Source organism: Phytophthora sojae (genome assembly GCF_000149755.1).
Source record: "Phytophthora sojae unplaced genomic scaffold PHYSOscaffold_6, whole genome shotgun sequence".
Taxonomy (NCBI): domain Eukaryota; phylum Oomycota; class Peronosporomycetes; order Peronosporales; family Peronosporaceae; genus Phytophthora; species Phytophthora sojae.
In genome coordinates this window covers 144,699-165,657 of record NW_009258120.1, presented here as the reverse complement: position 1 = coordinate 165,657, position 20,959 = coordinate 144,699, and the positions used below count along the sequence as shown (strand labels likewise).

At 57.2% G+C, this 20,959-nt stretch overlaps 7 protein-coding genes across 7 annotated transcripts; 4 read left to right on the top strand and 3 right to left on the bottom strand.

The window, feature by feature from the left end:
- Positions 1-56: 56 nt before the first annotated feature.
- PHYSODRAFT_510400 (hypothetical protein) lies at positions 57-2,010 on the top strand (the record flags this gene model as incomplete). The annotated part of the gene is made up of 5 exons (XM_009531916.1): positions 57-281; positions 435-932; positions 1,002-1,067; positions 1,144-1,218; positions 1,288-2,010. 5 exons carry the CDS (start codon positions 57-59, stop codon positions 2,008-2,010), a joined length of 1,587 nt encoding a protein of 528 aa, XP_009530211.1.
- A 1,341-nt stretch (positions 2,011-3,351) lies between these two features.
- PHYSODRAFT_354904 (hypothetical protein) lies at positions 3,352-8,402 on the bottom strand. The gene is made up of 3 exons (XM_009531915.1): positions 8,290-8,402; positions 7,282-7,580; positions 3,352-7,208 (listed from the first exon to the last, which is right to left on the bottom strand). Exon 3 carries the CDS (start codon positions 5,177-5,179, stop codon positions 4,364-4,366), a length of 816 nt encoding a protein of 271 aa, XP_009530210.1. The 5' UTR covers positions 5,180-7,208; positions 7,282-7,580; positions 8,290-8,402; the 3' UTR covers positions 3,352-4,363.
- A 1,594-nt stretch (positions 8,403-9,996) lies between these two features.
- Positions 9,997-12,295, top strand: PHYSODRAFT_316371 (hypothetical protein; the record flags this gene model as incomplete). Its single annotated transcript, XM_009531914.1, has 6 exons — positions 9,997-10,644; positions 10,729-11,192; positions 11,263-11,471; positions 11,534-11,681; positions 11,755-12,078; positions 12,202-12,295. 6 exons carry the CDS (start codon positions 9,997-9,999, stop codon positions 12,293-12,295), a joined length of 1,887 nt encoding a protein of 628 aa, XP_009530209.1.
- An 88-nt stretch (positions 12,296-12,383) lies between these two features.
- PHYSODRAFT_512621 (hypothetical protein) lies at positions 12,384-13,901 on the bottom strand (the record flags this gene model as incomplete). Its single annotated transcript, XM_009531913.1, has 1 exon — positions 12,384-13,901. One exon carries the CDS (start codon positions 13,899-13,901, stop codon positions 12,384-12,386), a length of 1,518 nt encoding a protein of 505 aa, XP_009530208.1.
- Positions 13,902-14,715: 814 nt separating this feature from the next.
- On the bottom strand, positions 14,716-15,969 carry PHYSODRAFT_334638 (hypothetical protein; the record flags this gene model as incomplete). Its single annotated transcript, XM_009531912.1, has 3 exons — positions 14,716-15,045; positions 15,511-15,600; positions 15,667-15,969. 3 exons carry the CDS (start codon positions 15,967-15,969, stop codon positions 14,716-14,718), a joined length of 723 nt encoding a protein of 240 aa, XP_009530207.1.
- Positions 15,970-17,125: 1,156 nt separating this feature from the next.
- PHYSODRAFT_354903 (hypothetical protein) lies at positions 17,126-18,292 on the top strand. The gene is made up of 3 exons (XM_009531911.1): positions 17,126-17,312; positions 17,404-18,013; positions 18,092-18,292. Exons 1-3 carry the CDS (start codon positions 17,224-17,226, stop codon positions 18,104-18,106), a joined length of 714 nt encoding a protein of 237 aa, XP_009530206.1. The 5' UTR covers positions 17,126-17,223; the 3' UTR covers positions 18,107-18,292.
- A 1,337-nt stretch (positions 18,293-19,629) lies between these two features.
- Positions 19,630-20,226, top strand: PHYSODRAFT_514217 (hypothetical protein; the record flags this gene model as incomplete). Its single annotated transcript, XM_009531910.1, has 1 exon — positions 19,630-20,226. The coding sequence occupies one exon, from the start codon at positions 19,630-19,632 to the stop codon at positions 20,224-20,226; it is 597 nt and encodes a 198-aa protein (XP_009530205.1).
- Positions 20,227-20,959: the final 733 nt, after the last annotated feature.

Genomic DNA, 20,959 nt, shown 5'->3' with positions numbered 1-20,959 from the left:
ACCTCCTGCAGTCGACGCCGCTGTCCGAGCGCGTATCGTTCCTGGAGGGCAAAGGCATGACTAAGGAGGAGATCCAGGAGGCGATTGAGCGCCACGAGAACGGCGGAGTGTCCACCTCGGCAGCGACACCGGCAGTGGTCCAACCTGTGGCACAACCGTTGCAGCAGCAGCTCGCGACTGCAGCCCCGATGATGATGTCTGCAGCTGTGCCCATGCAGATGATGCAACCTCAGGCGCGGTATCCGCCCTATGTCCGAGTGTTGTGGACGCTGTCGTCGCTGGTGGGGGCAGCCTCCATTCTCACGTTCCTGTGGAACTACGCGGTGCAATCGGGATACATTCCATGGCTGGTAGGGTGGTTTGATGCGAGTCTGTGAGGGATTCAAGTTGTTAGAAGGCGTGCTAACGGTTTGTGGAATTGCGTGGATGAGTAGCGTCCGATGCCGCCCCTGCTGGAGGCCGCAAAGGTTCAGGAGGAGAAGGAGAAGGAGGCCAAGAAGGACGAAGCGTTGTTGGCGGAGCTTACGAGTGTGTCATCCGCGATTCAGAAGCAGACAGAGGAGCTGGCCAAGTTGAGCACCTCGTTGAATGAAAAGGAGCGTGATATGCAGAGCAAGACGTTGCTAGCTGCGCAGATCTCCAGCTCGCTCGCAGAACAGGGCAACGCGCAGTCTATCGCGGAGTTGAAGGCTGAAATCTCCACTCTGAAGGCGCTCTTGCTGTCAAAAAAGTCGGAAAGTGCTAGTGATGCTGATGCGAATACTTCTGGAAAGGAGAGTGGCGATAAAGTGAAGAAGCAAAATGCTCCTGGAAGCAAGACCACGGTGCCGTCTTCGACAACGGTTAACCCGCAGCAGCCACCTGTGGCCGTTCCGAAGGTGGTATCAAAGGCTGAGCGCATGGAGAAAGCTTTGAAAAAGCTCCGAACTGAGGTACGCATAGCAATCGCTTAACTATGTGTGTGTGTTATAACTAAAGTGTTTGCTGGGTTTTCGATGTAGAACTCGCTGGAACAACTCAAACTGTCAGCGGGAATTCTCAGTATGTATATCAAGAACCTTGTCGAGGTAAGGCAATAGCATGGCAATGTGCATACCTTGTCACCAGTAGCGTCTCACATTTGACTTTGAAATGATCTTGCAGAATCCGGATGTCCCTCGCTATCGCCGCATTTCCCCTGGCAACGCGAACTTCAAGCAAAAGATCGAGCCACTCAAGGTGATATTCCCCCTGGCCGTCGCGCTCTGAAAGTCGAAATGGGTTTACTAACCAGTTGTATGTTTGCAGCACCACGAGGAGCTGCTCAAGTCAATTGGTTTTGAGACGACTGGTCTTAACATGGAGTGGAAGTGGCACACAGCGAGCAAGATGACCGGTGCATTCGATGAAAACATCGCCATCCTGCGCGCGCTCCTGAAGGCGCTTCAGTCTCTCACGAACCCGAAGTCGTCCTCTACTCTGTCACTTGAAGAAATTGCGCATGCTAGCCTCGAAGAGTTCTTCGCGCAGCAGGACAAGAACAAGCAAGAGGGCGCTTCGTCAACGACCACTACTGTGACTACCACAACCACTACGACTAAGGAGGAGAAGCGGTCGGCGGCGTCAAGCGGCAGCAGTCGGTTCACCAACAACAGCGCCCCGTCCGGGTCTGCGTCCACAAGTCTCGACGCGTTCATGGCTCGCCTGGAGCAGCAGACAAGTGTCAGCAATATCTCCAACAGTGATAGCAGCGTGGCGAAGGCGCTCTCAGCAGACGTGGCAGCCGAAGACGAGGAGGAGAAGATGCCCGTGCCGGTGACGAAGTCGATCTCTCCGACGGTGACGGCAGGCGGGCCGTCGTACCCGGAATCGTTCAAGGAAGTGATGGATCTCATCCAGAAGGGCGAGACCGTGCCGGGCATTCGTGACATCGAGGACAAGCTGTCGGTCGACTCGAGCGCGCTGCTGAGCCAGCAGATGCAAGCTGGCGAAGCGGTCGCCGCGAAGCCGTGGGAAAAGATCAAGGCATAGTAGATTGACTGCCGATAGCAAGTGGGAAGCAGTACATGTAACGAACGCTTTGGTGAAGAGTACACTCAAGTCTCAGTGTAGCAAGTGCAAGAGGGTGCAGGTGGTTTGAAGTTCACGGGAACTAACGGCCACATGATATGCTACTCGTTGTGTAGGCTTGCAACCGCTGTGGGTGACGACTATAAAGGCGAACAAGAGCACCCAGCGGCACCCCCTCTTCCGGACGAGTATCGCACGAAGCAAAAGTTTGCCGGTCGTAACGGCGTTCTCAGCCCGCTGCCACCGCGCTGCCGTGCGAAGCGGCCTTGAGCTCTGCCGCCGGCGAAATGCAATCGTTCACAATCCTCGACGCGCGGCAGGACGCCTCGACACTCCTTCAACTTGGTGTGGACAGGTGACCGGAATCAGGCGCGCGGCGTTCAAAGGCTTCGTGGGAGTGCCATGGAGTCCGTCCGCCCTCAGCAGTCCGACGACGGCAACGGACAGGCAGCGGGATGGTCCGGAGCTCGACGCCACGACCTCGATCGAGGCAGATCACACGCCGCCGCCCGATCGATTGGGGGCACCGCAGCAGCGGATTCCTCGCACTACGGCAAGCGGTACAGTGTGCCGCTTCACTTGGGAGGAGACGCCAAGCACCTCGAAAGTCTTGCCCAGGGGTTGGATACACTTTGTTAAAGTATATAAAGACTCATCGTGCTAGGACTTTGGTGTAAATGAGGCCAGTTCCGGCCCTGGGTTCTTGCAGCAGCGCAAAACTGCGCGCTTGTCGCACGTCGCTGTTCCTCCAAGCCGCATTTTGGCCAATGATCGCTGATGCGATCGCATTTAACGGTGGACCCGCCGGATAAGCTCCGATTATCCGGCGAGAGCACTTCGCTTCTTCGTCCTGGCGGCCAAAAATATGTGCAGACGTCGGGCGCAGTTTCCAGTTTGCCTCGAGGGGGGCAAGTGAGTGTTTCGGGGAGTTGAGGGGCGGATTCCGATGCCGCTGCTCCCAGAAGTGACAAGCAGCGACCACTAAGGTATGAAGTCGTCACGTGCGGCATTGCATAGCAGTCGACTCGAACACTTGTCGATCGCCTGGATATCTTACCTGCTTGGCCGTGTATGTGTCTGTCTGCAGGCATCAACTTGATCCTCGATCACCTCCGTCGTCTTCGTCCGTGTCCGCTGCCGTGCATGAAGTCTCTTCCTCTGCATCTGGCATGAAGACCGTGGTGCCCCACGCCATCGAGCTGACAAGTGGCTTCCGCTTCGGATGCTAAAGGCGGTCGAGCCAGTCGGGCGGGCGGTGGATCGGCGCGATGAACCAGTGAAAGCGCAGAAAGCGAGCGAGTGAGCATAAGCTGCGTTGATGTGGCAATGGGAAGAGCTGCGGCCTCCCTAGCCTCGACGCGTGCGGGCGTTCCCTTGCTCCGCTTCTCGCTGGAGGTTCAGTCGTGTTCGAGCAGATCCGGTGGAATTGCCAGTTGTCGAATGGCTGATAATGCTGCTTGATCTTCCCAAGCAATCAAATTCTTCACTGGGCGGCGGACTCGGGCGACGGAGTTGGTGATGGTGGAGAGCATCGAGGTTTGTGTGCGTGGGTTGCTGGTATAAATATGTTTTTATTGTTGGAGTTTTTAGCTTTTCTACTTTTTCTAAACTGATGGCGGCATCATGAGCGTGGTGCTGCCTGCGGAGAGTGGAGTGCTGCTGGAAGGCGACGGGAGCGCGCGCGCCGCTGCAAGCCCATGTCGCCCGGTGAACTCGCCGTGTCAGGCTCCTCGCTCGCTGGTGCTTGGCTGCTTGAGGCGCGCCCGTCGAGGGGAGCGCTCTCGCTCACTCTCTCGCGTCGCAGCCTTTTACAAGCAGTACTTAAACTTCTTTCCAGAACAAAACGTGTTTTCGGCGTCCTTACCGCGTTTGCGCGACAGTCTTCCGTTGCTCGCCGCTCGCGCCGCTGCAGTGCTCCCCAACAACTTGTCAGCACTTGAACTATCGTTGGCAATAGGGAAGCTGTCTAGCAGCGACGCGGGCGTGGCAGGAACCTGCGCCGTCTCGCGTGGGCTTTCATCACTGTCCTTGGCATGCGACTTGACATCGTGGTCGAAGTCGTGGTCGTACGGTGACCGGCCTTGACTGCTGCAGCACTCCGGAGACGTCACGCACGCGGCGGAGTCCATTGGCGACGACACCGTCATGGGCGACGAGTGCTCTTGCTCCACGACGTCCAGCTCTACGAACGACGCGGGACTCTCGACCGACTTGGGCGGGTGGAACATATAGACTAACTTCGACAGTCCCGCCGCGAGCACGTTCGTTTTGATGTACGGCGCCGTGTAAGCTTTGAGCAAGTAGCGAGCCGCATCTAGACAAATGGGAGCAGAACACAGCTTTCTTTAAACATTGCCAGCACCCACGACAAGAGAACAGAGTTCACAAGCATGCCAATACCTTGCAAGGTATGGAGGGGCGTCGCCAACGCACTCCACCACGGCAATCCGCTGGCTGTGCACAGGTCCTCTGGCACGTAGCTCTCGTAGAGTCCCGCCAGGTACACTGCACCGGCCGCTAGGTCCACCGACTCTAGTCGCAAACACGCCACCGTGTACGCGCTGTCGTTCAAGAACGACCACGCCACTTGCTTGATCTTGCTGCTCTGGGTCTTGGCCTCCTGCTCCGTCAGATGCTGCAGACGCACCACCTTGTCCACCTTCTCATTGATGTACTTGTACGGGTGCGAGAGCGTCAGCTCGTACGCCAGGTTGTGCAGTACCACGCCCTCCATCGAGATAATCTTGCCCGCGATAACCTGCGGGTCGTGCTTCTGAATGGCAAACACCTGATCCTTCTCCACGACTTTGCGGACGGCAATGTACTCCCTGGCGACATAGCCGATCTTCTTCGGACTCTCCTCGGCCTTGGAGCCGAGTAGCACGCACGCAGCTGCGACCAGGAACTTATCGTACCGAACGATCGACTGACGCATGTAGAAGCGGTGGAGGTAGTTGTCGGCGCTGATCTGAGCGAGCTTGGGCAGGTCAAGGGCCTTGGCCATCTTCTCAATGAAGTCGCACGCCTTGCGGCGGAGCACCAGCTCATCCGCGTACTTCATGCCGTCCCGCTGGGACGGAGTGGACCGCAGCTCCTGTTCCGTGAAGATCCAATCGCCTGTCATAGCCATGGCTGTGTGTTGGGACTGAGGTGGGTGGGTGGGTGTATATGCAGTGGGTGGGTGTGGGCTGGCGTGTGTGTTTTTAGGCAGTGAAACTGAGGGAAACACACGTCACACACAGAGCATCAGAGACGCCATCCCTCGCACCAACGCGGCCACAAGAGTCCGAGGCTTTACCTGCTGTAATTGATCTCCACCGAGGACGGTCGACGCTCAGGAATAAGCGCGCCTAGAGAACGGGAAACGGGCCGCTGGAATAGGCCTAAACAAGCGCTCGTCCGGTGGCGACGAGGGCGCTGCGAGTGGTTCCGTCGGGCAGTCGAGTGCTCTGGCCTGTCCTGCCTTCCCTCCTGTGCCCCTGGTGCTGCTGCGGGTGCTGCTAGCGAGGCTGCTGGTCCCTCAAGTCGCTCTCCTGCTCGTCGGCGTGCACGCTGTCTCCAAGCGCGCGATTCTTGAGTTCTCCCCCCCCTCTCGCTACGCGGCTTTTCTTCGCGTCTTACCGGAAAGAATTGCAAAAGAATTGCAAATGAATTGCAAAACGAGTGGCCAGAGCTCCTTCCCAGGACGATGTCTTGGTGTTTGTATACTCCGAATTTAACGGCTCTCGGGACGGAGGTCGCGCAAGTCTGCGATGGGTCGCCATACTTCTTTCCATACAAATTCCTTGTTTCACCCGCCCCGCGTGGCAGAGAACGTTCTAGATTTCTGTGCGCGGGAAACGCACGCCAGGCTATTTTCTGGCTCCAACGTGCAATTCAAACGCGCAAAATTGGACCGGACCAAAAAATTAGAGCCCTGCCACTGAGCTCGAGCTGCCGATTGAGCAAGTAAGGATTTGAGCAGGTGCACTGCTTTACTGCTTACGTCGGGAGTTAGCTGCGAGCTTAGTGACTATATTACCTGGTGTGCAGCTGATGTTTAACGCCGGCAATGGGGAGCTTACATTGGGGCTCCCGTAGCTTTAGGCGGCTTGCCTCCTTTTGACCTCCATGACAAGAGCTCTCTTGTGGCATGCGTCTTCAAGGATCCATGGTGGGCCTGGTCTGGTACTGATGTCCACGCGTAGTTTTCGTCTAAAGGAAAATGCCGATCACGTTTCCAAAGTAGCTCAATCTAGGTGACCGACAACTAAGCTTACTGTAGCATCCAGGCGGCTATTCAAGCTTGCAGCGGTAAAGCAGCGCTCGGATCTTTATCCTCCGGTGGACCACGAACCCATGAAACACGACTACTAGTCGTGTTTCGTCGACTAGTAGAATGGTATCCAGCGAGAAAAATGTTGTACATGTGCAAGGCTGCCATTGCTCCGCTGATATTAGTGACAGCGCTACCACACTTGCGAATGATCATTGTCTTGAGGGTGCAGCAAAGCTGAAGCACGGTGGGCAACGATTGTCCAGCGTACCCCCTCAAGCCTTCGCCGCGACTGGCAAGATAGACGAAGAGACCTGTTCGCACCCTGCGGCAGCTCGCTAAGCTGAGGTGCGATCGTGTTCAATGCAGTCGATTCGAGGCTGTCATAGTGCGTTCGGTTCTATGGCAGTGCCGTGTGCAGCTTTCAGTCATCTCTGCACTCTTTTACAGTGATCGGCATGTTGAAGTGAGCAAATATATCGTTTTAGTCCCAATTCAAAGCGCGATTCATTTTGACCTACACCCCTTGGTGCACATAGAGCCAGCTGGAAACCACGGGAATTTTCTGGGCACGTGTCGGAAGTTGATTGGACGGTCGCGTCGTCGTGTCGACAATGTAGCTCGAAGGTCGCTCGAAGGACATGGCTACTCTAACTTCAACATGAAACCGGTCAAGTTGCCGTTTGTCCTAAATGGCGATCCGCCTGCAGACCTCACCGGACATTTAACGCACTAAACATTAAGGACGACGGGCCGTCCGCCCAGCATCGACGGGGTGAGCGCTGCGCCCACGGCAGCGTCTGCGGCCGTCTGCAGCTGCAGCTGCGAGGGCTGAGCCAGGCGCCGTAAGAGGAAGCGGTGCAGCAGCTCGTTGCGCACCAGCGCGTTGCCCGTGCCGATCAACCTGCAGTGATCCAGCAAGAGATTGTAAGTGTGCATCCCTAGAGTGAATGGAACGCGAGTGGAATGAGACGTACGGTTGAACGGATACCAACGGCTGCAGCTCCGGGGGGATCATGGCGAAGAGGTTGTCCACGAGGCCGCGGGACAGCGCCGCGCTGATGTCGCCCATGCTCCAGTTGCTCATTCGCAGATTTAGAATGCTGCCGGTAGCGTTGGGGTCCGCGCGCTCGCCGTTTAGTGTCGGCACAAACGTCAACTCGGTGTCTTGACGCTGCAAACCCAGCGCGATCAGCCGCGCGTAGACCTCGGATTCGCGCTGCGCTGCCTGCTCTTCGTTGGCGTCATTACAAGCGGGGGCGAGTCCCATTTCCTCGGCCCACTGCTGCCACTGATGCACGAACCACGCAAACGTGTTGCCGCTGTTATATAAGACGAGTGCGGTTAGCGATCCAGAGTAGTCAAACTGCAGCAGTTTATGCGAAAACGAACCCGGAGAGAGACGCTGCAACACCCAAGAAGCGGTCTTCGAACAGGAATGGGCGCACTTCAAAGCTCGAGTTGTCCTGGCCGTCGACGTCCTCCGAGCTCGTTGATAGTTTTGCAACGTCTCCTCCCGTCAGCACCATGGCCATCTGCGCAGACGTGCCGATATTTACCACTGCAAGTAATAAGAGCACGCAAATATCACGACGTCAGTACACCCGAGCACTTCTAAATCATCACCAATACTCTTTGCAACGCACGCGTTAAGTTGGAGTCGCTGCTTGGGTTCGCTTGACGCTGCGCTAAAGCGGCCAGCACGGAACACGGGTGATCACCCATCGGCACGAACACGGGCTTGTTCTCGGGTAAGCCGAAAGCGGCATATCCGGCAGAGCTGTGGCCGACGCACGTGCCGGGTTTCTTCACTGCAGGAAGCATGGAAGATGGGATCCGAAGTGCGCGCAACACCCTTGGGTCCCATGTCTGCGTTTGCAAATTCAGGCCACCCCAACTGTGGGCGTCTGTAGTGTCCATAAAGGTTTCACTAGGAAGCGTGTGGCCACAGAGCACAAAAGCCACGAAGTCATGAATCGTTCCGCAAGCGTCCATGCCCACCAGAGTGCGAGGAGAGTTTTCCAGCGTATGGGCAAACGAAGCTAGGCCGTATCCGGCAGCAATTCGGTTGGGCCGCGAACCATTAGACGTAGATTTGGCGCGTGCAATCTTTCGTCGGCAGTTGTCCAGGAACGCAGGTGTGCAGCGCTGATCCTGCCACGTAATGAGCTCGCTCCATACCGGCTCGTACGACTCGTCGTCATCTTCGCGGATCCAGTTTCCAGCCGTTGCCAGCAAACGCTCGGCTGCCTCGTGCACAGCTCGACTGCACCACCACAGAATTCCGTGCATTTGACCGCAGATACCAACTGACGTAACGCGCCGCCTCGCCACCTCCGGCAGCGAATTCACCGCGCGCTGCACTGCCAACAGCACCTGGTCCACATTCTGCACGCCGATTTTATTCTCCACAAAGTCCTCGCCAGGTCTCCTCGGAACCACCACGTCGTTGAAGGACACGTTGGCCATAGCAACGGTCTGCCCACCATCGGCTTTCACGAGGACAGCCTTGACTGCGGTAGTGCCAATGTCCAGCCCAAACAGCACGGGAGTGTCTTCCTGGACTTCCGGTTCAAATTCATACGCATTGGATTGCGTTTCCACCGCAGCGGGTTGGACCACAGGCGCGCTAGGAGTGTGCGTCATGGGTGTGTTGGCGTGCATCGCCGGCATGCCGGAGTACGCAACTGGATCACTGGAGTTCGCTGCAGCCGTGCCTGAGTTCGTCATGGTCGCAGTCGTAGTCATAGGCGAAGTCGTAGCTGAGCGTACTACACCCTGGTTGGTCTGCACGAAGCCGCGTCGCTCCACGAACCTTTGGCACAGTCTGACCAGTGCCGCTTGTCCGCTCTCGGCGCTCTTCTTGTCTGCCAGGTAGCCCTCGAGCCACTGCGCGTGGTTCTGTCGGATGTAGTCGATCATGTGCGATGACGTCATTTCCCTTCCCTCCTGTCGTCCCTCCTCCAGGAACGCGGTCAGCTCCCGCGCGAAGGGAAGGATCTCGCGGCGGCCCGAGCGGCCGATGGACTTGCGCGAGTCGGGCCCGTCGAAGCTGTTGATCTTGTCGGCGTCGTCCAGCCAGTGGCGCAGCGTGCGGCGTGGCACGCCCTCCATCCTGCAGACCTCACGCACGCCCGCGACCTGCGCCAGCGCGATGAGCTCGCGCTTCTTGCGGACCGAGTAGTTGGCGCGCTGCTGGGGGCGGCGTCCCGCCGAGTCAGCGCTGGCTTCGGACGCGGATCCTGCGGCGTCTGGCGCGTCGATCAGCGTCGTATTTGCGCCGACAGAAAGAGCAGCGCTTCCGCTTGCTTGTGCACCCGCGCTCGGCGCCGGGGACGCAGAGATGCCCGCGCTAGTGGCGTCCGCGGACGCCGCCTCCATGGTCGCTTCAAGTGGGAGTTGCCCTGCACTGCAGGGCCTGCAGGCAGCAGGCGCGATGGGGCAATTTTCGCTTACCTAATTGGCAGAAAGTTGAAGCTATTAGTTCAATTTCAGCCTATCATTACAGCAGAAGTCTAATTATCGAGGGCAGGACACATCGTCCACTTCGACGTCCTCCGAGTGTCCTCTCGATGGCGACGCGGAAGAGCTACCCGGCGGCCTTCAAGCTGTCGGTCGTGCGCAAGCTGACCGAGGGCCCGGCCCCGCCCTCGGTGCGCTCGCTGGCGCAGCGGCACGGCGTGACGCCGTCCATGGTGCGCAAGTGGCTGGCCAGCAAGGCGGAGCTGGAGGCGGCGGTGGCGCTGGACGCGCATCGCTCGGGCCGCCAGCGGAAACTCGGCAGCGGCCGCAGACCCAACGTGGCGGTGGACGCGGCGCTGCTGCAGTGGGTGCACGCGCGGCGCGAGAGCGGCCAGAGCGTCACGGACCGACTCATGAAGGAACAGGCCCGAGTCATCGCGCAGGAGCAGGGGCTCACGGACTTCCACGCGTCGAACGGCTACATCTACAGCTTCAAGGGCCGCAACAAGCTGCTGAGTGCGCCGACGTCCAGCTCTAGTGGTAGCGCTGGCGGCAGTGCCAAGAGACGGAAGGCGGGGGCGGAGCCCGTCACGGTGCAGGTGAGCCAGGAGGCGGCGGGCGTCAGCAGCGGACCGGAGACGGCCAAGAGAGACTGCATGTTCGGCATCGACATCGGGCTCAAGAACGTCAAGTGCGCGCTGGTGTGCGTCACCTCTGGCAACATCTTGGCCACGTCCAGTGTGCCCATTCAGCACGATGCGAGTTTGCTGGAGAGCGAGCAGAGCGTGGCGAGCATTCTGCTGGCGGTGCTAGCTGCCGTACAAGCTCTGCCAACACCGTTGAGACAGAGCATCCGCTCGATCGGTATATGCGGCGTGGTGAGTGAGCTTGCAGTTGTCAGAGTTGCTGAGGGTGTTCCTACTGACGTGTAGTTTATAATGGTCATTGACGCTGTGGGGCAGATGCACGGGATCGTGTGGTGGCGCTGCAAGACGGTGCGTCAGGCAATGTGTGAGCTTCTATCGGCAAGAGGGGGCACTGGTGCTACATCAGCGACGAGCTGGCTGTGGAGCACGTACATCACATTCTTGGACCAGCGGTGCTCGCCGTCGCTGTTGGCCGAGTGGAGAGCAAAGATTCAACTTGCCAACGCAGCGGTCGATGCGACTTCGTTTTCAATGGAAGCTGTTGGCGGCAGCGCATCGTCTTCGCCTATCGCATCCGGCTACGGGCTCGCCACGTTCGCGTATATGACGGAGAGGCAGCCCTGTGACATCGAGGGATTCGACACGTGCGGGACTATTCAAGACTTCATCGCGTTCGCACTCTGCGGACACTCTGCTCCAAGTCAGAACTGCATGGACGTCACCGATGCCTTCAGTTGGGGAGGCTTCGACATGAACACCAAGACCTGGAACCCCCGCACGTACGCTCAAGTACTCTTAAGCGTGTTTTCGAGTATGATCTGAACCATGTGTCTTGTATATATGCGCCAGTGTCCAGGCGCTCGGTCTTCCAGCTCACATGCTACCGACGGTGAAGGCTCCAGGTGCGGTCATCGGCCAGAGTTCTGACGTTGCGGCAGTAATAGGTCTTCCGCACGGAAAGCCGGTATACCTCGCTATGGGCGATCACCCATGTGCGGTCATGACCACAATGGCACAAACTCGGAGCCCAGCCGATCTCAACCTTTCGCGCACTTCCGGTACGTACAGGCCAAGAAATGAACCGGGATTCCTGACTCTAACAACCTGTGCGTGTTTAAAGTCTTAAGCATTGGTTCAGCATCACAACTCGCTATGGTCCTGACAGCGGAGGACGCAGCGCAACTGAGTGGTAGTTGCTCGCTCAGCTTCGAAGTCAGACCATTTCTGTCGGAGAACTGGTTCCTCGGAGTCGCAGGGTCTTTATCTGGGTACGCACACTTCCGTGGCTGTAGGTCTCCTTCACCGCACCACTAACGACAAAACTGTTTAAACCTACCGTAGTGGAAACATATTTGCGTGGTTTGTAAAGCAATGTCAGGCGTGGAGCCAGCAACTGGCAGTCGACCCGACAGCCGAGCATCTATCCGATGACGAATTGTACGCGCGTTTGATTTCTCTGGGCGGCACCAAGCTCGACACCGATCTCAAGTTTTCTCCAACGCTCTATGGCGAGTGGGCATCTCCTGACGTGCGAGGCAGCATTGGCCAACTCCGCATCACCAACTGGTCGTTGGGTGATATCAGCGCTGCTATTTGCCGCGGTCTAGTGGACAATATTTTCTCGATGGTGCCGGAGGACCTGCGCGCTGACCTGCTTCAGCAACCGTACGTCCATGTTTGCGGGTTGTGTATCGTCGTATCCTACATCTGACGCTGTGATTCCATGCCTAGAATGATCGGAACTGGACAAGCGTTAGTGCGCAATGGCCTTCTACAGCACTTTCTTAGGCAAAAGCTAGCGCATCCGTCTCAACTATCGATCCAGAGTACAGCAGATGCAGCCGTCGGGGTTGCCTTCATCCCGTCACTACTGCAAAAATGATAGAGGCTTAGCGCCAAAAGGAAACTTCATTAAAATGATTTAGCTGACTTGCTTGGTGTTGCTGCTTAGCTGAGACTCTCACTTGGATTTACGGCACACCAGCGCATTGGGGCAGCACGTTGCGTTGCTGCAGGTCGCGTGCGATCAAGTCGATACGCACTCCCATGTTGAAAAGCTCCGAAGACGCCGATTGGGAGGTCTCAGAGCTTCCAGCGCGGTGCAGCGCCACGACGGTGTTGTCTTTACGACTCAGCACGGGCGAGCCTGACGATCCGGGCTCCGTGTCGGCATTGTACCACACCGTTGGTTGGACGTTGCTTGTGTCGCTATCACGACGAAGATACAGAGAAGAGTCCCCCGAGCTTGTGGTCGCCACCTCTATAATCGCGGGCTTCCCATCTTTGATGGCAGCAATCTCCTTGGGCTCACCACGCGGGTGTTGGGGGATGTAAATGGTTTCCCCGTCCGTGGGGCCTGCAGCACGGAGCCGCAGGTATCCATAACGCCGCCCCAGGTCTGCAGTCGAGTTGTTCGGAAGCACCCGCAGTAGAGCGTAGTCCAGATCCGGATTCTCCGTCACCACTGCGACGCGGGTGGCCTCCACAACGCCAACTTTTTCGCCCATGTATCCCGCCTCCCGACACGTCTTGGTTTCGGCCATGAAGCCGACCACTGCCTCCACGACGCGACCAGTTTTGTTCGGTGGAGAAGTAGCGTAAGGCCAAATCTGGTTGACAACACGCGGCAGAAACTCAGTGCTTGTTTTCTTCCCGAAAAGTGAAGGTCCTTCACTGCCTTCGACTACAGCCGCGTCTTTCATGCAGTGTTGGTTGGTGATCAAGTGGTTTCCTCGTCCTATGAGCCAGCCCGTGCAAAACGCCCAACTGGTTACTTGGCCAGAGGTGGCTGAAGTCTTCTGTTGTGACTCAGTGCGGATCATCAATCGCGCTACTGCACGGGCCTTCGCATACATTTGTGGCTGACTTTTGCGATAGCAAATGGCTTCCTTGGCTTCGTCCGTAGCTCCGACCGTGCTTTCCGTATCAACTCCAGCTATTGACGTTCCAGACCTAGGCCCGTACTTGATGAACGCGTACGAGTCCATCACCACGACGGGCTTGTCGTGCAGGCTTCGGACCATCGGCAGCATAAGCGTCATAATGCTAGGAACGTACTCGACCACCACGGTGTCGCCTCTCAGCAAGAAGGGGTGAGTTCGTACCAACAGTGAATGAGGTGAGCCTTTGCTGCTCGTAGTTTCCTCGACGATCGCGGTGGCGTTTGCAGGGGTGACAGTGATTGACATCGAGCCGTTGGGATCGCGAACCATGACCTTGTCTCCGGACAGCAAGTTGAGCTGCTTAAAATTGACTGCGATAAAATCTGCTCCAGGCTGAGAGATCTTCAGCGCTTGTGGAAGCCGCTTGTCGCTCGGGAAGAGGCTCCATTCCGCTCCGGCAAGTGGACGCAGCACAATGACAGCATCGGCAGTCTGCAAGAGCTGCGGGAGCTCGGTCACTTGGCGACCGCACGAACTCACGTTAACGTACACTCGTGCGGGCAGCGAAAACAGTGCAAGAAGCACCAGCACGCAGGCTGCTGCCATCGTGCGCTCGGTCATCCCAACAGCAGCTTGCAGAGAACTGGCGGGGATCTTTTCTCTTTTTGAAATGCACCCCAGTTGATTTTCTTTTACTGTCTGGGACGGGCACTCACTGCTTTGTCGAAAGGTAAACATGCAGGTTTGTCGATTTTCTGTGGTTAATGAAATTGGTGAATTATACTGGGAGGATAGCTAAAGCTGGCTGAACAGCCTAACCAATTTTATTTCAGCGGCCGGCCCCCCCCCAACTTTAATTGGCAAATGTCGCCTCAGTCCATAGACCACTGATTATGGCTACCGTAACATCAAGGAGTTTGTACGTTTCGTGGCTGGTTGTTCCCAGAATGTCGACCGTATCCGTAGCGTGTACCACACACTGTAGTGAGCAGTTCTTGAATTTATGAAATTTATTCGGAAAATTGACTACCCCTATCATAACTAGGATAGCTGCATTTTTTCGTTATAAGCTGCTCAAAATCATTGAAATAACAACTAACGTTCCTGCGTCTGTAAATTGACTAAGCCCCATGAATCCTTCTTGTGTAAATTTGTATAGCTGGAATGCATGACCTCAACGCGCTCGGCCGGGGGCTTTGCCCCCGGCCGAGCGCGCCTTTAAGTTCTTTCATGTCTTTTGCGCGGCAGCTTCGCCATTTTTTTAAAGGTGCTACACCAGGGTTTGAAAACTTGCCACCAACTTTCATGTTACATTATTCTTGCCTACCCCACGTTTATAAATTTAGGCACACAAAGGAAGTCTACACTGTCCTCCCAGACCAAAGCTTCGCCTCTAGTATAGCGAGCATGGTAAGTAGGGCTACTGTTGTTGCGTTGGGGGCTGCAAAGTGACTTCTTCGACAGTCACTGGCTTGCCCATGGCAGCTTTAACGCCATCGGTCTTCATGATGCTGTCGTCCAAGCCTTGGCCTGCATGAGGGTGAACAGCGGCTGCTCCTGCACTCTTCATCAGCTCGAGTTGGGGGCGGTACCACATGTAGTAGCCGATCGAGTACACCACGAATTGCCCGAAGACCGTTCCAGAGCCAACAAGCTGTTCGTACCCCCAACCTGCTGCCAGCGTTATCCCAATTACCTTCAGCCGACGTCCGTTGGCTTCTTGGTCATCGTCGCTCTCCTTGGCTAAATGCTTGCGAGTACAGGACGCCAAAGATGATCAGGGCGATGGACACACTGCCTGTGACCAGGTGAAGAAGCTTCTGTCGCGCTGAGCCGTCTTCGGCAGTGTTAATCGCAATTGAGCCAGCTTTTCGTATGATCAATGTGAGTATCATCGTTACCCAGTTGGCCTTGTTTGAGGTTTCAACGCTGGCAGACTCGCAAGCGAATGACGTCGAGGTGGTAGTAGCCCCATCGACGGTAATTTGCGAGAGTGAGCACTGATACGAGCCGGACGAGCACGACCTACAAGTGCATCCATCGCACCCTATATCTTCACTCCCGCACCACGTTTGGCACTCGCAGCAGTCATTAACCGTTCGCGTGGTGGTACAATTCTCGTTGTTGTACACAACTGTTCCCAACAAGCATGCGAGTGAGATCGAGACCATTAATGTTGTAACAACGCACACAATTGCATCCAACGCGGTCGCACAGCCGCCGTCTTCTTGCGGCAGTCGAGGAACCCCACGAGCTCCTTCTTGTCGCAAAAGTAATCGACGAAGTCTGTCGGCGATCCATCATCCTAGACAAACGACTTGAGTGAGCCCCAATAAAGCAGCCACGGGATCCAAGACATCCGTTTAGCGACGAGCTCCTTGCTTGAGGGCTCCCCTTTGAGCTTTTTGGGGAAGCAGAAGAAAGTCACAGCGGCAGCGCCTCCCGCGAGGGCGATTGCAGTAGCGATGTACACAGCGCACACGATGCCGTAGTCCTTGCTGCTCATGTCCGGGGCGTCTGATGTTTCTTCTTCGGAGGAGGCAAACTGAGGCGCACAAGTAAACGGAGCCGAGCACGATGCCTTGATCTCGCCGTTGGTTTCGGTGCAGGTAAAGCACGAGCACCCAACACCGTTGAATTTGCTTTTGGCTTCATCGCATGAGCTGAGGGTCATCGCGTTGCAGGCGTCCGCGCCGTCAGAGGTGCTGGTGCTGGTTGAAGTGGAGCTGGTTCCCGTCCCCGTAGACGCCGAATAGGAGCCCGAGCAAGCGTATGGGTACTTGCAAGTGTACTCAATGTTATCATTAACACTCTTGCACTGACGCTGGGTACAAATCAAGCTTAGCTCCGAGCATGTTGTAGCGGTGATTCCATAATTGCTGTAGCAATCTCCACTGTAGTCTTCTCGGACAAGTAAGTGCCAAGACCCAACCACCAACAGTAAGGTGATGCTCTCGAATCGACCAAGATGCATCGGAGAAAGCTGGCGGTCTGGAACTGGGGTACTTGTTGCTTGTCTTGAATATCGTGAAGTGAGGGAGTGTGCTGCACCGGTCAATCCGAAACGGGCAACTTTTGGGTTTTGTTTTACGCGTCTTCACAACTTCGACTTGAATAGACGTTCGTTTAGCTCGCATGGGACGGATGTTCCATCCGTAAAAACAGACTGCTGGTGAAAATCGACGCCTTCCATCGGTACCCCGCTCCAGCTCTAACGAGAAATGTCCAAGCCGATGAATTACCTGTATTGTGAGTAATACTCATTGAGTAGCAGTACTCAGCGGTCTGCTGTGATCGAGCTTTGGCTGTTTAGTATACACAGGAAAGCTTTCTTACAAACTGAAGCACGCAATGCAGTCGTGGAGGATCGACACTTTGCTTCAACGGCGGCGGCGGCAGCAGCAGCAGCCAATTCTAGCCGCCCATTTCTCCGCGGTCCATATGCGTTGTCATGCTGGACGATCGCCACGTGATCTGAAGCAATGCATGGCGATCTTATAGCGACCTTACTCGAGCAGGCTCGAAGAGCAGCAAAAGTCCCCAGATAAATGCAAGCGTTGACACTGTTTGACACGGCGGCAAGCCCTGCAGCAGGCACAGCAAGGTCGAGTCGAACCTCGAGCACCATTTGGCCAGCGGGCGATAACTTCAACTTCTCACCTGATTCCGGCTCTGTCCGCGAATAGAGTCCCAAACCCCGAGGTTTTTGACGTGCAAAGGTCCGATTTACACCAAACGTTTCTGGACAGAGCAAAAGATACCGGGCGAGAAAAAGAAATCCTGGGCCGTCGCTTGCTGGTCCAAGCGGATCCAAAGACACACAAGCGGAAAGGACGCGCGAGGCCCAGGACCAAGAGCGCTGTAGGACTCGAGCCCCACGTGTTAGCCGCCCAGCCGCCGATACAACGAGACCGCCGCCTGTGGGGCCATGGGCTGTTGCTATTCCAAAGAGGACGACCGCTTCGACGGCAGCGAGGCGCTGCTGCCCAAGGGCAGGAACGGCGCCAACAAGCGAGTGTGCGTGCACAGTTACACAGGCCCTACTTAGTCCGCTCCGACTGACTGGAGGCTGCTTGCCTTGTTGCTCCCTTCTCTGTCTGATACATAGAGAGAAGTCGGTGGAGGTGGATCTAGCCAAGAAAGACAGCGCCAACGGCAGCTACAAGTCGCCATCGGCCGTCATCGCCGCGGGAGACGCCAGCTCCAAGGTGCCGGCCAAGCCGCAGCCGCCCAAGAAGAAGCCGGTGGAGAACGTCGACCTGCTGGGCCTGAACGAGAAGCCGCCGACGCCCCTGGCCGCGCCTGTGGTCAAGGCCCCCTCAACAGCCAAGCCAGCGCCGTCGCCGTCGCCGCCTAAGCCAGAGCCTGCAGCAGTTCCGGTCGTGAAGCCCGAGTCGCCCCCGAAGCCGGCGCAGACGTCGCCGCCCAAACCGGCAGAGACGTCACCTCCCAAGCCGCAGGAGACGAAGAAGTCGCCCAAGATGTCGCCCAAGAAGCCGACCGATACCGAGGACAACAGCGTCATGGCGTCAGCGTTTACCTCCGTGTCCGTCAAGGCAGAAGAGGCCGACAACGACGACGACAATGACAACGATGACGATAACGATAACGACGGGGACGACAACGACAATGGTGACAACGACGGCGAGGACAAGCCCAAGGAGCCCAAGCCTGCGAAGAAGACCACCCCCACCAAGAAGTCCAAGAAGAAACGAAAGGTACGAGGTTACTGTTGATTACTGAACTTGTTGCCGACGCATACTCACGTGACGGATTGTGCTCTGTCGGTACTGCAGAAAGGAAGGAAGTAGACGCCGTCGCTACTTCAGTTATGAGCTAGCCGGGTCTGCGGCGCTCTTTAGTCGCGACGCAGCCCCAGGGAGGCAGTAGTTTGGTTGTCCAAAGCTTGAGGGTCAAGCGAGACGGAAGCGGAGGGTCTCGCTTTTCTGTCTAGCTGCTGCTCTTGTTAACGAAACAAAGAGCGCATTTTAGCCGAGAGACATGCGTAGGCGCTTCTTGCGCTTCTGTAGGAAAATGTCGTCTTCTTCGTGGGTACTGCCAGGTGTGCCAAAGGCGGAGTCACCTGTCGATCGTGCAGGACTGACGCCGCGCCTTACGTTCTCTGCGTGCTGCTTCTCCGCCATCTGCATGAGGTCGCTGGCAATCTCACCGAGCTCTTTGTTGTCTCGCTGCAGCGCCTCCTTCTCTTGCCGCAGCGTCGCGATCTCCTCGCTCTGAGTGTGGAGTTGGCTACGTAGCTGAGCATCCGCCTTCTGCACCTGCTCAGCCTTGCTCTGTAGTACTGCCTTCTCCGTCTCCAACTGGGCAACCTTAGCCTGCAGCTCGCGCTCTCGACCCACGACCGATTCCTTCGAAGCCAGCGTTTGCTGCTCGTTGTCGCGCATAGCCTTCTGCAGCTCTTGCAGCTGCTCCTGTGCCATCTTCTCCGTACTCCGTGCAATGTTAAGTTCTTCACGCAGTGCCGCCACCTCCTGCTCATGCTGTTCAACCAGTACACGTTGAACGTTCTCCACCGACGCCGCTCGTTGTTGGTCCCTGCTGGCGAAGCGGTGCTGCAAGTGCGCGACGGACTGGGCCAGCACCGTCTCAGTCTTCTGGTAGTTGGCCACTTGCACGTCCAGCTTCTCCACCCGCTCCTGGGCCAGCGAGAGCGCCTGCTGCTGCTTCTCGAACGCTTCTTGCAGCTTCTGGCGCGTGGCCTTCTCCATGTCCAGCGTCGCCAGCAGCTTCTCCAGCTGCAGATCCTCGCGCATGCCGTTCAGCGTCTGCTTGTGCTCCTGTAGCACCGCATCCAGCCGCCTCTGCAGAGCTCCACACTGTTCCACCACTTTGTCCCGCTCGCGCTCGCGGTCCGTCACCTCGTAGCGCCGCTCCACCAGCTCCTTCTTGACCACCAGCAACTCCGCGTCCGCCGCCAGCTTGGCCTCGTACTTGGCCTGCGCGACCCTCGCCTTCAGCTGCGCGGCCGAGAACCGCAGAGAGAACTCGTCGTCGTCTTCAGCGTCATCAGCAGCTGGGTTTGAACCACCCGCGCTCTTTAGCTGCTCGTTGTCGCCTTCGTCCTGCTCTCGAGCCGCGGATTCTGCGCGTTCCACCGGGTCAACCGCCTCCATCGACACATCAGCAGAGAGCGGTCGCTCTGTTGCTTCTCCTCGTGCGATTTCCTCCGCCATAGCGTCGATATCAGCTGCGCCTCCGCCGCGTCAACTTGCCCGTCGCTTCCTGCAATATGAAATGCTGCGCGCACAATTGTACCCCTTTAATGGTACAACGCGCTTGGATGCACTGCTTTTTCAATTATCGGAGCCCAGCCATGGCGACTCGAACCAGCGCGGCCCGGGCGCTGCGCGTGGGCTCCGTGGGCGGCCTGATGCCCTTGCTGACCGTCGCGGGCGCGTCTTGCCTCGCGGATCGGCGAGAGGCGCTCAACGCGCCGCCGCAGAGCTCCAAGACGTCGTCCTCCGACTGCGTTTCGACCACGGCGCTGCTCGTGTACCGAGGACTTGGCGCCGGCCTCGCCTGGACGATCGGCGTGGACGGCTACTTCCTGGCCAGCCTCTCAGACGCCGAGTGGCAGCAGCGCGTGGCGGCGCGTCCCGGCTCCAGCGTCGCGCGGGAGGCGGCGCGGTGGCTCGGACGGCTCAGCGTGCGCAACATGCTCGGCTTCGCGGGCTTCCTGGGCGTCTTCGGGGGCATGAGCTGCAGTCTGAAGAAGGTGCGGGGCAAGAGCGACCTGCTGAACCCGTTCGTGGGCGGCTTCACGGCCGGCATGGTCATTCTGCCCAAGGAGGTGCGCAAGCCTCGCGCGCTCCTGACGGCGGCGTTCCTGTGCGGCTCGGCGTCGATGGCGCTGCACTACTTCATCCCGACTGGCGAGAACAAGAGCGAGGGCGTCAGCGAGACAAGGTAGTCGCGTGCCAAGTAATAGAAGAGGAGAGCAGGAGGAGAAAAGCTCTATATTTGATTCGCGCAATGGATTGCTGTTCGTGTGTGGTTTAAATTTACCAGCAGAGGAGAACGATTGAAGGTAGATGGATTGATATCAAGTGCTGATTAGCCCTGGGGCAGTGCTCAACACGATGAGGCAGCGACGACATGTGAACGGCAACAGCAACGCAGGGGCGGCAGTGGACGCATCGGTCGCAGTAGGATGGGGGTCTGGCCGCAGCGTTCCTGCCAACATCACTTCAACGTCCAAGCGCTCGTCACCCGGGAGTGCCGTCGACAGTGTTTTGAACGAGCCAATTGCATCGAATCCAGCAGCGGTCAAGCACGAAAAGAGGAGTGGAGCTGCTACGGCCAGACGTCCGCAGTCCAGCAGCCTCCGAGACCCGCTGGCAGGGTGTCGACCAACGCGCCGAGTTCAGGTACAGTGTTGAAGACCGGACACGCTTCGCTATGAGCGGGCTAATAATTGCGCTTTGCTGGAAAAGAGTGCACGAGGTGCGGGCGAGAGCTCAACCCAGCTCTGCGAGGTTAAAGGTAAAGCGGCACTAAAGTCGGATTCGCAGACGCACAGTAACAACAGGTAAAGTTCCTAGCGGGTATGACATTGCAGTATTTGAATTCTAACGATCGCTTCACAATTTTTGATGCGCAGCCTCCCAAAGCTTCAGCCTCAAACTGTTGATGTTGCTCCTGCC

What these genes read in the sequence shown, in the direction of transcription:
- PHYSODRAFT_354904 (XM_009531915.1), bottom strand. Translation starts at nt 5,179, where the DNA reads ATGGCTATGACAGGCGATTGGATCTTCACGGAACAGGAGCTGCGGTCC.
- PHYSODRAFT_354903 (XM_009531911.1), top strand. Translation starts at nt 17,224, where the DNA reads ATGGGCTGTTGCTATTCCAAAGAGGACGACCGCTTCGACGGCAGCGAG. An exon ending in AACGGCGCCAACAAGCGAGT is followed by an intron (nt 17,313 to 17,403) that starts GTGCGTGCACAG and finishes TCTGATACATAG; the next exon opens with AGAGAAGTCGGTGGAGGTGG.